General features: G+C 37.4%; 1 protein-coding gene across 3 annotated transcripts in view; it reads left to right on the forward strand.

The window, feature by feature from the left end:
• Window positions 1-15,230, forward strand: part of THADA (THADA armadillo repeat containing) — a 328,815-nt gene that overhangs the window by 93,219 nt on the left and 220,366 nt on the right. For all 3 annotated transcript variants that reach the window (XM_069583453.1, XM_069583452.1, XM_069583454.1), the window contains one exon: window positions 1,465-1,556. In XM_069583453.1, coding sequence (XP_069439554.1) covers window positions 1,465-1,556 — 92 coding nt within the window. The remainder of the gene's footprint in view (window positions 1-1,464; window positions 1,557-15,230) is intronic.

A 15,230-nucleotide genomic window follows, 5' to 3' on the forward strand; every position in this document is an offset into this window, starting at 1 on the left:
TTTTTTTCTTTAATTTATTGCCAACATTTCAAAATAGAATTCACATAAAACTTAGGGTTTCTGGCTTCTGTTGAAAAAGCAGAAGATCTGGCAACACCGGGCTTACATTTTCCTCAGGGCATTAGCTTCAGCTTCAGCTTAATAGTGCCTGCCTTAGACCCAGTCCTCTGCCGCCTGTGTAACTCACTGCCTTTGTGGGCGTTTGAGTGTGTGATCCTTACTGCAGTAGTTTCGGGAAGCTGTTTTCTAAATCCTACATTGTTACTGTCAGCTACCTTTCTTCTTACATTGCTATTTTAACACACTGTATAACTCCTGTCTAATTAGAATATGAGCTCTGTGTTAGCAATAAGTGTGTGTCTTCTATTTCTGGATATTCTCCATGGTGCTAGTATACGGCCTTACATACTTAGGAAAGTCAGTACATATTTATACATCTCTACTCAGATTTGGCAAGGTAATTGAGGAAGCCCAATATCCCTGGTATAGGGCTTCCCTTGTGCCTCAGCTGGTAAAGAATCTGCCTGCAATGCAGGAGGCCTGGATTCGATCCCTGGGCTGGGAAGATCCCCTGGAGAAGGAAAAGGCTACCCACTGCAGTATTCTGGCCTGGAGAATTTCATGGACTATATAGTTGATGGGGTTGCTATAAAGAGTCAGACACGTCTGAGTCAGACATGACTAACCGACTTTCACCTTCAATGTCCCTGGTGGCTCAGATGGTAAGGAGTCCGCCTGCAGTGCAGGAGACCTGGGTTGATCCCTGGGTTGGGAAGTCCCTTGGAAGAGGGCATGGCAACCCACTCCAGTATTCTTGTCTGGAGAATCCCCATGGTTAGGAAAGCCTGGTGGGCTACAGTCCATGGAGTCCCAAAGAGTCAGACACTACTGAGCAACTAAGCACAGCACAATATGCCTTGATACTCAAGACATTTTTATGACATAGGAAACTGTCTTGATACGTTGGTTGGGAAGCAGATTAGTATTTTATTGGCCATATTAATAATGTGGATCCATTGAGTTAGATCTGATAAGTATTTTCTCATAGGTAAATGATTGTAGAAAATAAAAGGAAAGAGCTAAGCTCTTTCTTGGGATATTCATCAGAAATGATGTAGAAAAATGAATTTATTGGTTTTGTTTTTTTAAAAATGGTTACTTGATGATACAGGTACAAACAGATAATGCAACAGTTGGTGGTTGTAAAGAAGTACAGGAAAAAGCTGTGTTATGTACATGTGGTTGGATTGTTGAGCTCAGTTTAAGAGGAAGTCCTTCATAGTAATGAAGTAATTGCTATAAAGTTATTGAAAATTGTCTTATTTTATGAACACAACTATATCTTCTTTAGCCACACACTAGGCAATCGGGTAATGGTTTTGAACATTGTAAATGTTTGAACATTGTAAATGTTGGTTTCATGCCATGAATATTTCTTAACTTGTACTGTGTATTTTTACACAGGTGAGAAATTCATCCACACTTCTCTTCAGTACCTTGATCACAAGAATATTTGGAGTTAAAAGGGGAAAGGATGAACTTTCCAAAAAAAATAGGTAAGCTTCATCTAATGCTAACTTTATTTTTTACAAAATATCATTCTGGCCAAAAATAATTTTTAGAATTTTGCTTACTTTTATAGATTGATCTAGAGCATAAAACTATAAAAATACTATAGTAAATGAACCTATGCTGCCAAATGTTAAGCCCCTAGGCAAAAATATCTACTGTTTAATAAGTGGACCTTTCAAAGCAACAAAAATATTGGAGGTAGCAAGGGCTGAAATGTAGAGCTTGTTTTTCAGTGCAGCAGCTAAAGTTGTTTTTGTTTTGTTTTGCTTCTGATTTAATCTTCTTCAGGTATTCCTGAAATGTCCTAAATTGCTTTTTCTTAATGTGTCATCAAGTACTAGCTTGTGCAATATCTTTGCTTTTATAGTAACTGGAAGTTTAAATGTCTATGGTATACTCATCAGGCCATGTCCCAGATTACTTCTGCATTAACCTGTAGCCAGGGGGAGTAGTTAAAGGTGCTGGACACACAGAATAAACAGTGCTTTCAACTTTTAGGTCTTCTGTGTTGTGTTTACTCTCTAAGATGTTTTTCTCTTAGGATTTTTTTTTTAATGTCTGGAGGAAAACTTATTGAAACACTTTGATTATGAGTAATCTTTGGATACAAGGCAAAAGTTCTGTTTGTTGGTTTTTAAAGAAGAGAAGCTTTGAATAGTTGTTTATTAGCAGTTGGGAGGGTTTAATGGCAGTCTGCTGGCTTGCAGTTGTTAACACTAGATGTCACTGTCGCTGCGTGTTTAATCACCTCCTGTAACTATTTAGGGTCTGATTTGGCCCAGTGGTCTTTCTCTTGATGCTCTAGAGATGAATCAAGCCCTATTCCTCTCCTGCCAAAAAAAGTTGATGATCAAACTTTTAATTCAGATTTTAAGCTCGTTTATTAAAATATATTTTCTTGTGGTGGAACTAAGCCTTAAGGATTAGAAAATATCATGAAATAATTATTTGATGTACTGTTAGTAATTCTAATGAAACCTATTGGTAGTTCTGAATTGTCATTTAAATTGCTGTTTATCACCCCATGCCTGCTAAGTTGCTTTAGTTGTGTCCGACTCTGCAGCCCCTATGGACTGTATCCTCTGTCCATGGGATTCTCTAGGCAAGAATACTGGAGTGGGTTGCCCCACCCTCCTCCAAGGGATCTTCCTGACCCAGGTATTGAACCCACATCTTTTGCATTTCCTGCCTTGCCAGATGGGTTCTTTACCACTAGCGCCAACTGGGAAGGCCTATTTATCATTCCATAAAATTCAGTAAATATTTAAATGGAAAGCAGTTGGTTATAAATGTGAATTCCTTGAGTATACTAAGGAAATACTAGAGAGGTTTTTTGGTTTTTTTTTTTTAGCTGAGTTGTATTTTTAATAAGGCTAACATTATTTTTTTGAAAGGATTATAATTTTTACTGTTTGGCCTAGTTCCTAAATAAATTCTTCCTGTCACTAGTTATTTTTCTTTTTAGCTTTGCTTATTTTGTTAATAATTCAACAAAGTGCTAAGGGTTAAAATGGTTTGGTCATATTATAAAGGCCATGGTAAATAGTATATAAATAAAATATGATATGAGGTTATCAAACAAGTAAAATTAATATTTAAAACTGAACTCTAAGAAATGCTTTTTTCTTCTCCCTTTTACTTTTTATAAAAGTGATTCTTGGATGTGTCGCAACTTTTACTATGTATAGGATAAAATGATGAGATTCCTTTTATGTAGATTACTTCTGAGGAGAGTGGAAGAATACACAATGAAACCACACTACTGTAATCTCTTTGCCACAGCACGCTGATGGGAACCTCCATTATAAGTTCATTCCTCTTAAATAGGAAAAGTTACAGAATATATAACTTTCCTAGAAAGAGGGAAATTGAATATTCACATAATTGTTTTGAGTAAAGCTGACAAGTGAAACGAAGGTATTAAAATGTTTTAAAAATGTGATGAGCAGTTTTGGTAAGAGTTTTTCTTTCAGTGATCTGAAGCTTGGTATATTTCGTTACACTTTCAAGGCTTCTGTTCTCTGTTTAACCCTCCAAGAGTCTATTTCTTCGCAGCATTGCTAGGTTTGCGCTCTAAAACCTTAGTGTCTTCAGCTTGCCATTGTTTTAATGATTCTTCTAGTTGATCTTTGTTTAATTATGTCATTTTGGGGTGAAAATGTTTATGTACCTGTCTGCTACAATATTAAGTCCCTGAGGGCACTTTGCTTCTATTTTATGTATATGTGATGGGTGCTGCAAGAATGCTAGTAATAATGAAGTCTTTCTTGTTGGTTGGTTACTCAGCCATTGAATAACTAAGCTCAGCCAGTAAGACCTCACAGGCTGGTGAAGGCTACTTTCGCAGCCACAGATTGTTCTGCCACAATCTTGCAAATGTGTGCTCTTGATCAGAATGGAACTGGACATAAAAATATCTGCCTTTCCCATCTAGTGGGGGAAAAAAGTGTCTGTCTTGGAGTAAACAGACTTGGTTTCTAAGCATTTTGCTGCCACTGGAGATGACCTTAATAGACTCCCTTATCTGCTTTGCACTTCAGTTTCTCCATCTATAGAACAGGAATGACAAAATCTGTGTTCTGTATTCATAGGGCTACAGGGAGGATAAAACAAACTATTAACAGTTCATCTTCTTGTAAAATATTCAAAGTTCTATGCAATTAGAAATATAATTTGCTTTTTCTCTGTTACCACTTCTTTTATTATACTCATTCCATTGTCTTACCATTGTCTTCTGGAGTACAGGATCACTATCTTATCCTTATTTTTGTTTGCCTAGTGCCTAGCATAGTGTCTGGCATGGCCAGAAATACTTGAATAAGCATTTTTTTTACTAGATGAGAGATGAGACATCTGGTTTCTCCTGCTGCCTTTGTTGTCATAGAGCCACCATAACCAACTGAAACAAATTAGTTAACCTGTCTGGGCCTTGGTTTTCTCCTCTAAGATAAGAGATTTGGACTATCCTTGAGGTCTCTTGTTTCTATCAAATACTAAGCTAGGGTTTACATAATTGTAACTAGAATTGTGAGTTTGGTAAACTGCTGTGTTCCCAGTGCCTAGAACAGTACCTGCCTGGTAGTTCAGTTCAGTTCAGTCACTCAGTTGTGTCCGACTCTTTGCAACCCCATGGACTGCAGCACACCAGGCTTCCCTGTCCATCACCAACTCCCGGAGCTTACTCAAGCTCATGTCCATTGAGTTGGTGATGCCATCCAACCATCTCATCCTCTGTCGTCCCCTTCTTCTCATGCCTTCAGTCTTTCCCAGCATCAAGGTCTTTTCCAGTCAGTCAGTTCTTTACATCAGGTGGCCAAAGTATTGGAGTTTCAGCTTCACCATCAGTCCTTCCAATGAATATTTAAAGGAATATTGATTTCCTTTAGGATTGACTGATTTGATCTCCTTGCAGTCCAAGGGACTCTCAAGAGTCTTCTCTAACACCACAGTTCAAAAGTATCAATTCTTTGGAGCTCAGCTTTCTTTATAGTCCAACTCTCACATCCATGCTTGACTGCTGGAAAAACCAAAGCTTTGACTATGTGGACCTTTGTCAGCAAAGTAGTATCTCTGCCTGGTAGTAGGGACAAATTCCCCTTTCATGTATAAAGAAAGGAGCAGGAAATTTCTATGGTGGTCCAATGGTTAGGAATCCACCTTGCAATGCGGGGGACATCGGTTCAATCCCTGGTCCAGGAACTAAGATCCCACATGCTACGGAGCAGCTAAGCCCATGACCCACAGCTGGTGAGTTCATGTGTTACAACAAAAGATTCCCACGTGCCACATCTAAGACCAAATGCAGCCAAATTAAAAATACATATATACTTTTTTTTAGAAAAAGAAAGCAGCAGAGGTTCTGCATCCCCATTAATAGGTATATAGAGTAGCCCTCTGAATGTTCATAATGATTGAACTCTGGAGCTCATTAGCCTTGTTCTAGATGGGTCTTTTGGATTATGAAGAATAAGAAAACATATAAGTTTTACTTGTTTGTTTTAAATACTGTTATTACATTTTAATTTTCTAAAGCACCTTTTCTTTCTATTTATTATCCCCCAGACTGACTTGGCCTGACAGAATGAATAATTGATCCTTTGTAGAATCAGAAACTACACAGCTCTGTGATGTGGGGAGTGTGCTGGGCTTCCCACATGGCCTCCATCTGCCTTGAGTGGGCTCACCTTGGTAGTTCCTCATTCCTCACAGACAGGAGCTAAACCAATGTGATCTTTACCTCTGGTCTTTCCCTTTAACCCCTTTGTGTATTAACTGTCAGCTATTCTAGTCCCTGGTAAATGACAAATATCAACATACATGTAGTAGTCTGAAAAGCTTCATTTTATTCATTACTTTTTAAGAGCTTATTTTTATTTTCTTTAATTTTTTAAATGTTTAATTGGAGGATAATTGCTTTACAATGTTGTATTGGCTTCTGCAGTGTGAATCAGTGATAAACATGCATATATCCCCTCCCTCTTTTTTTCTTCTTTTACTCAGCTTTATTGATGTAAAAATGACAAAATTATATATATTTAAAGTGTGCAACATGATTTGACATACATATACATTGTGAAATGATTACTAGATTTTGCAATTCTGTTTGGAATTTTATCTCAGTTAAGTTGAAGTTGCCCTAAAATATTATGAACATATAACTACCTGATTTTCAAAGATAAGCCTGAAATATGATTTTACCCTCAAGATGAAATATGAGGAATTCAGCGCTTAGTGCTTTTTTCCATGAAAAGCTTTATTTTAGACTTTGCCAAAGCTTCATGCAGGTGCTCAGTACAGAGTGTTCTATAGTTCTTGCTCTCTCCATGTTAATCCAGTCAGCCAATAAGAATTGATAAACATTTGTCATTAACTCAGTGTTGACACAGCAGAGGAATCCATGAGAAATAGAAAACGTGGACCTTGCTCAGGGAGCTTACCCTTCAGCTCGGGAAACAAGAACTGTCATTTGTGAAACAGGTACAAATAGAAGACGTCATAACAGTAATCAGGAGCACAGTGGAATCTGAGTGATGGATGCATTAGAAGTTCATCAGTGGAGAGCTGAGTTGGAGCACTTGGGTGGACAGTGCTTCTGATAAAGCTTTGGGGATGAGTAGATTTGGGGTGCATAGGAACAAGTAGGTTGAAAAAGAAGAACAAAAGAGAAATAGTCTTGTTTTCAGTGTTAAGTACAATCTTCATTCTGTCATTTTAGAGAGAGCTCATATTCAAATTAATAGCTTAGGATGGTTTAGTATAATTTAAGGGGAAAATGTTTGTAAAAGGATCACTAGGTCCAAGTAAAATTATTTCTAATGAGTATGTTGGGAGATGTTAAATCGTTTTATTTTCCTGAGTATAAATAACAGAGACTTGCTTTAGTTATTTCCCTTAACGTCTTAGTGGTGTGGCTCTGGAAGGATCCTCTAAGGGACATCTAATCTAGTCCAGCCCCTGCTTATAGACAGATTTTGAAGCAATTTCCAGACAGACTGGCTTCTCTCCTGTTGTTCATGTTTTCTAGGAAAAGAGATTCCACAAGTTTTTGTGGTTACCCACTCCATTGTTTCGGAAAGAACTAGGTTCTCAAAACTAAAATTGGGAGCTGTAGGGCAACTAGGTTTTTATATTTTCAAGAGTGTAATTATTAGAATTCAGAATAGCTTATTTTATTTGCTTTGAACTACATACTAGTTTGTAGCATCTGCCTATTTGGCCAAGCTGAAGATTCACATTTTCTTTTGACTATGGCCTGGATAATCTTAACATCCTCAGACCGAAAGGGTTCTCATTTTTTCCCCATTCAACAAGCATTTATATTGTGTGCCCTCTGCTTTATATTGTGTGATCCTCTGCTGGGCACTGGGATCCAAAGATGAATCAGACATACTCTTGGCCCTAAGGAAACTGACCATCTGATGAAGAATATGGCTGTTACCTGCTGCGCTAGACTCTGTCCCACCCATGTGAAAGGAAGGAAGAAGTAGTGAGGGAAGATGGCATATCCATTTGTGTGCTCAACATATGCCAAAGTCTTCATAAGTGTCTAATTTAGCCTTCATCACAGCCCTGAAGAATGAATAGAGTCATTCTAATTTCACCGAGAATTAAATTAAGGTTGGTGAGGTTGAGTTACTTGCTGGAGGTCATGCAGCCAGAAAGTGGTAGAGCCTGAATCCAAATCCAGCTGCATCTGCAGAGTGCCTGTGGATTTACCCACCAGCACACACAGCCCCCTGTGAGCAGTGAGTCACCGTTGAGAGTCTGGCTTTAGATTTGACATCCTGAGACCATGGGAAATGAGGCACTTCACCCAGAGTTTCAGTGTGGAGCCAGGACTCTCACATCTCTCTTATGGCAGGTTGATTTTAAGACCCTTTAATTGCTCCCAATAGGATATCAGTGTGGCCAGAAAGCCATTTACCTCCATAAAACTCCTGGGTTTGATGACAGTTGGGTGCTACAGAGAGAGGATTTGGGGGTTTTGTTATAATCTTTGTCTATGGTATGATGTCTTCCAGGCTTAACCTAATGTTTTTCCAAATCTCTAATTATATTTTTCATTCATTTGTTTAATAACAATTATAATAATAGCCCTCATTATATTAGTTTTTGTATTTGAGAGGACCTAAGAAGCTATGCCGGAGAAGACAATGGCACCCCACTCCAGTACTCTTGCCTGGAAAATCCCATGGATGGAGGGGCCTGGTGGGCTACAATCCATGGGGTCGCTAAGAGTCGGACACGACTGAGCGACTTCACTTTCACTTTTCACTTTCATGCATTGGAGAAGAAAATGGCAACCCACTCCAGTGTTCTTGCCTGGAGAATCCCAGGGACAGTAGAGCCTGGTGGGCTGCCATCTATGGGGTCACACAGAGTCAAACACGACTGAAGCGACTTAGCAGCAACAGCAAGAAGCTACCCAGTCCTGTTCTCATTTTGCAGATGTGAAAATTGAGGTGCTCAAGGTCACACGGCTAGTGCTGGAAATAAGGTTAATGGTTATTTTTAGCTCACAGTTAGCTCAACTAGGACATTTAAAAAATTTAGCTGATCATTTATAAATGGAGTTTCTATTAGCAACAATAATACTAGTTTGGATTCAAATATTTTGAAATTAAGCTAAGAGCCCCAGTGTTTTGATACGGTCTGGAGGTGTCATTCATGCATTTTTCACAGTTGTTTATAGAACATTCAATGTAGGTCTTTAGGCAGAGTAGGTAAATGTGTACTTTTGGAGACTGAAAGTAAAGTACAAATCTTGAGTAACCCTTATTGAGAAGTTCTTAAAATCAGAATTCTGTCTACTCTGACACTTTGGCCTACTAGAGTTTCATGTTTCAGGTTTTTGTTCATTCTTAGGTTCATGGATCACAAGTAGGAAAACCACAAATAAAAATTTTAACCAAAAAGAAGCTCTTAAAAAGAAATATGTTCATGAACCTGAAGTGGGAATTACTCACTGTGTTCTTAAATATTGACTCTTGCCGGGGCGAAGTGATCTTTGTTCCTAAGTACTGCTTCAGGCCATTGCCTTCTTTAATAACTAAGGCATTGTTGCTTTAGTTTGAGCATGTTCTATGGAATTTTGGCAATGCATGCATCCTCTTTCTGTGTCTCAGTAAAAGCATGAGTAAATATTTTTTCTTAGCTTTGGTATTTTTGTAGCTTACATTTTATATGAACCAGACTAATATAATGTAATACCAGGATTACATAATTTAGGACATCAGGATTTCTTCCAGGACTGTGAGATAAAGTCCTCATTTATCAGGGGCTTTACAAGCAGTATTTGTTGCTCATTCAGTACCTGTAGAGAAATACCACAGAGCTCTTTTCCCAATTAGAAAATGGAGTCAAAGAGGTTAAAACCAGAGGGAACAGTTTCTTTAGAACTTGGGTAATACTTCTTCTTTATTCAGAACTTGGTCCTTTTAACTATTGATTTTAGTAATGTATAGTTTAGAAATTCTAGGAATTTCAGACTATTCTTATTACACACCAAGATGCCAGACTTTTAATAAAATATAATCAATAAAAAGTTTTCATGGAATTCTTATCATGTGCCTTTCCACTCTAATATCTCCTAAAGTAGTTTATGACATGGTCTTGGATTTAAAGGAGTTTATTATTTACTGATAGAGAAAACATGTGATCTAGTTTAGGAAAAATGAATATCCAACTCTTCTGATATTGTCAGGGAATGTGGGGCAGAGGGAGTCAGAGGAGGATGAGGTCAGTCTCATGCAGGGGTTTGGGCTTAATCTGGATTTGAAAGTATGGTCAGGATTTGAATAGGTAGAGAGAAGGATGTTGCCTATAAGGTTATATAGGCATGAACAAAGATATCAGTGGTGGAACACTTGTTGTATATGTCTGAGAAAGTTAGAAGATAAAACCAGACCAGGGCTGAAAGCTCACAATGGAAATATTCATTCATTCATCCATTTTTTTTCCATTTATTCCTAGAGCCAAGGATTCATTGATCACCTACCCTCTGTAGGCACTAGACCAGGTTCTGGAGCTATATCAATGAGTAAAACAGATAAGCCAAGGAGACTAGTTTGAATTTTACGTGACATTATGAGTCATTTTGAAGTTTTAGTCTTGGAGTATTCCATGATACAGGCATTGTTTTAGGAAATCATTTGAGAAGTGATTGCATTTTGTGCTCTCCACTTGTAGTATTGGAAAATATGATGCCAGACTGTGGAAGAAAGTTACTTAGGAATAACTTGTACTCTCTGTAGATTGTTAAAGCATAGCTCCAGCTTGATGTGGTTTTTTTTTTTAAACATTTATTCTATTTGTTACTTCTAAATTGAGTAGTGGCTATATTAGAGGGGAATATACCTTATATTTTGAGGATTACTAGTTTCCTCAAGGTATTAAAAAGATATTTAGTGAAAAGTAGTTTATTATAAAGTCAAGTAAGTTTTGAAAATACTGGATTAAATTCAAATTTCTTTATGACAGGACTTCTCAGAACAGTTCATATGCTCTAATAGGCTTTGTGAATCTTCAGTAACCCAACATATTTGACAATGGATCTCAGAACGTCTATTACCCTCTTGTGTTCCATCAGACATAGTTTAGGCGATATTGCCATGGGGATACTGGTTGAGGCAGGTGAAAGGCATGTTTCCAATCATTAGAAGCTGTACCATACAAAGGAAGATATTAATTTCAGGTCTATCTTGGTAGCAACAGAAGGACTTTGTTTTAGTTGCAGTTAAATATACTGTAAGTTATCTTGAGTTGTCAGGTAAAAATTTTAAATGGTATCCTCACATATGGTAGGTGGTCAATAAATATGAATCAGTAAAATCTCATAACTTTAGACCTTTTAAAATCTTATATATAAAGTGCTTCTTTGAGAAAATAAACTTTACACCAAATTAGTTTCTTCTACCATTTTGTCAAATGAAGATAATGTCCCTTTTCCCAAAAGCTTTGATCATTGATAATGGGGGAAATAGGGCCTACATCATGGTTGATGAACTTAACAAGGTTAGTGCCAAGCCCATCAGAGTGTGACGTATGTATCTGTGTGTGTGTATGTGTGTGTTAGTTGGGAGGGCAGATAGGGAAAGGAGAACAGAACAGTAACCAGATTTGAAATATAATAGGTAAGACTTTAGGACCTACTAGTATGGCTGAGTTTTATACCTTTGGTCTGTATGTCTTGCTAGCAGCATCTCGTTGTTGCCCTTTATCAAGGACACTTGGAGCTATTATAAATAGCTCCATTGTAAATATTTAAACAGAGGCTTTAAATAATTCAGATTTGAAGCAGTTAGAATGCTTTTGGCTGCAAGTAACAGAAAACTCAAATAAAAATTTAAACTATAAGGAAAAGTTACTACCTCAGATATAACCAAGAAGTTTTAAGAAGAATTGATTTATTCATCATTGATTCATTTGATGAGGTTGATGACATCGTCCGAGACCCAGGTTCTTTCCATTTCTCACCATGGCATCCTGGATGTGAAGGCACTGGCCCCAGACAGGTTTTCTTCCTGATTTCAAGATGGCTGCCATTCCTGCCATCACATCTCGATGCAGCAGATGCAGTATTCAGTGGCTTGTGTGTCCCTATTGCTTTTTCAGAATGACACCACCACCTCCTGTATGAGTTCCCACACTCTCAACTCCACACTCTACAGACTTCCCTTCAACATCTTTTTGGCAGTGTTAACATCTTAGTATGCCCCAGCTTATCCCGGACAATGGATCCACCATAATTAACTTAGGCTAATTAGGATTCTCCAGTTGGCTCTGGGGTTGGTGCCAGCCCTCCCTGAAGCATATGACTACGGAGAGAAGGGTGAATACCCAACCAAAGTCAAATACTGTTAAAGAAAGGATGGGGTGAGGGAATGGATTTTTATTAGGTGACTAATAATGTCTGCTGTTACATCCTTCTAGGCTGTCTCAAAAGCTTTGAAAATGTTTTCATTTCATTAGGAAGATAAATTATATATGTAGCATTTTAACCTAATAGGAAAGTGTATTTTCCCTTTATTTATCCAATTCCTTCATGTAATTTTTAAAAGATATGATGTAGTAAAAGTGTCTGGGTTTGTGGTTCTGTATCACTCCTATAGGCAAGGCTTCATTAAAAATTTTTGCTTAGGAACAAAGTTTTGTCTTCACACATGAAAGAAGTTTTGTATAGCTTTAAAATAGAGATACTGAATAAAATAAAATTAATTTCTAAGTCAGAAAATGCTACTTTGCAATATGAAATATCTCTCTGATTCATAGTTAACCTCCAAAAAGCTAACAGAGCATTAACATTGTTTTTATTATAAACTCTTAACTCACTTTGGAATTTGACCCATATTACAACATTGATTTTTTTCTTGTAGGGTCAAATGGTATGAAGTCAAATCTAAATTTATTGAAATTGGTACTTAATTATTTTTATTTCTAAACACAAAATCCCTGTTCTATTTAAACTGAGCATAGTATTTTGATGTGACTTTTGGGGCCTCTGAATTCAAATTAGGCCATCTGTCTTGAATGATTTCTCTTTCGTTATCTGCCGGGTTTCTTTCTTTTCTGTCTGTCCAAACTGTTACCATTTTATTCTGCACAAACTGCCTCTATAGAAGTGGAACGTGTCTGGGTCACAGTAAACCAGCCCAGCTCAAAGGAAGTTGGGGTCAGACTGGCTACATTTGACAAGGATCAGTAAGTCTGATCCAGGTGCTAAACCTTGGTGGTCTAGGATTTTCTACTGTAGAAGCACATCCCTAGAGCCATCCATTGCTCCTAATACATCTTTGTCTTCCATCGCTCCTAATACATCTTTGTCTTTCTTCTGTTTATCTCTATGATCACTGGTTGTGAACAACTAATTTGGATACATAAAAATGATCCTCCGTTTATAAGCACACCTCCTCCCTTTAAATTCACTTAATCCCGTTTTCAACCCCCTACAATCAGAGCCCTCCCTTCTAGGCCGCTTGTTTCACTTTTACAATCGGTGGTCTGTTTAGATGGGTCAGTTGTTTTTTTTTTTCTTCATCATTTTTTCAACATGTTTACTGTGTTCAAGACATTGAGCACTGAGGGGAGTACAGACCTTTGTAAAGTGTGATCTGTGTATTTGAAGAATAGTGGAGGAGGAGAGCTAAGACTTGAACTCAGTTGTCATGCAAGGTGGAAAAGCCACAAGTACTCTGATAGCACCTTTCTGGTCCCTCAAGGGAGAGCTTGAGGGCTCCACTCCTTCCGCTTCCTGGCTTCCTGGCTTCCGTGCAGCAGCGGAAGTGCACCTGTAAGAGCTCACACTCTCAAAAGCTCATCCTCTCTAAACCCTTCTCTTTCCCTTCCCAGTTCTACCATTTAGGTGGGACTATCTCACGTGACCATTTCTTTATCTTGCCTTTGTTTTATCTGTGGGACAAGCAATGATTCAGATCATAATCAGTAAACGAGAGGGTGGTAGTAATGATATCCCTGCCCTGTCTGTATTTGGAAACGCAGTTCTCTGTAGTGAAAAAAGTGTCACTGGCCTCTGAAGGTGGTGAACGCCCACTTTTTTCCCAGAAACACACCACAAGTCATCCGCTCTGCGTCCTTTCTGCTTTTAATTAAGCCAGCTTAATTTTCCTAAGCTTCAACATGTTAGGGAAATAAAAGAGAACTTCTCTTTCAATGGTGTTCTCTTGCTTTGATTAGCTACTAATGCTGCATGTAATAACATAAGGTTTAACTTTTTATCGTTGTTAAAATATAATGTTTCAGTGGGAAAGTAAATATATTTTCTAAGGGATACCTGCAGTGCCTCTGCTTATATTTATGTCTTTGGAAAACATGTTTCAGTTGCCAGATGATCATTTGTAAATTGTGGCCTTTCTACAGATGGACATTTCTTTCTTAAATACTTGCTTATTCTTTTCCTTCTTGTTTTCAACCCCAACTGCCTTCAGAATTGTACTGCCAAACTGGTTGGTTCACCCATGAAAATTGAATTCCAGGGGATTCATGGCATTTTCTGTTTAGGTTTATTTCTCTGGAAATCTCTTCTTGCCCCCACCCTCCATTAAATTAAAATGTAATGATTTTTCTTGGTTTTGTAAATAAAACTCTTTCTAGCATTTTAAAATAACGTTCCTTATGATAGACAAATCATGGTTAACTTAATAATTCTCTTACTATTTAATATTTAGTTTTCCCCTAATTTAAAAAATATTTTTAATAATGTTGTGGTGAGTATTTACAAAGTATTTTAATACATAGAGTTATTTCTTACAGATAGATTCTCCTCAGTGTGATTTCTTGGCAACAGTGTATAACTAGACTTCAGCTTCTTTTTATGTGTATTGTCAGAATTCTTGATAAATTAGACTTGAAAAATGATTTCCCCCTGTCACCCTCTTAACTCAGGAATTTTCATTAGTTCTCTGTTGCCCATGGTCTAACATCTCTGCCCCTTTAACTGGCCTTTGTCCTTTTTGTTAAATCTTTTTTTTTTTTTTCTTGTTTTAACCAACTGTCTGCCATTGAGCATTTACAGTCTGTCTTTTCCATGTTATAAAAAGTGGTACAAGAAATACCTTCATAGTTTTTAGCTTTTCCTATGTTTTCTGGACTATTTCTTTGGGATAAATGATCAGAAATTGAAATACAGAATTAAAGAATATAAACATTCCATGAAACTGATAGCCAGACTTCCTTTAAATAAGATAATGATTTACAAATTTGCCAGCACATATAATCTTTCTAGCAGTGGGTATTCTTTATTTTAAAGCAGGTTTTTGAGAAGGTGGGAGGGGAAAATTAGCATGTTGTTTCAATTTATTTTGCTGTTATTAATGATAAGGTTGAACATTTGCCCACATTATTTGTTGGTTAATTGTATTTTCTTCAGTTTAGCTTTCAAGGCCCTGTATAACTTGAACCTGCCCTTTTCAGCTTGTCTCCTATTAGTCAAACCCACAAATATTTATCGAACTCCTACCAGCTACCAACGAATTCATGTAGTCTAATCAAGCTAATCTAACTACTGTTCCTTTCAATGTTATGATTTTCCTTTTTGTTGCTTTTGTTCATGTTTTTTCTGTTCCTAAAATGCTTATCCCTTCTTTTCTGCTCACAGTATGCTGATTTTCCCCATCCTTTAGGGTTCACTCTGCATCTTTTTT

This window comes from Ovis canadensis, chromosome 3 (assembly GCF_042477335.2).
Source record: "Ovis canadensis isolate MfBH-ARS-UI-01 breed Bighorn chromosome 3, ARS-UI_OviCan_v2, whole genome shotgun sequence".
In the NCBI taxonomy this organism is placed as follows: Eukaryota; Metazoa; Chordata; class Mammalia; order Artiodactyla; family Bovidae; genus Ovis; species Ovis canadensis.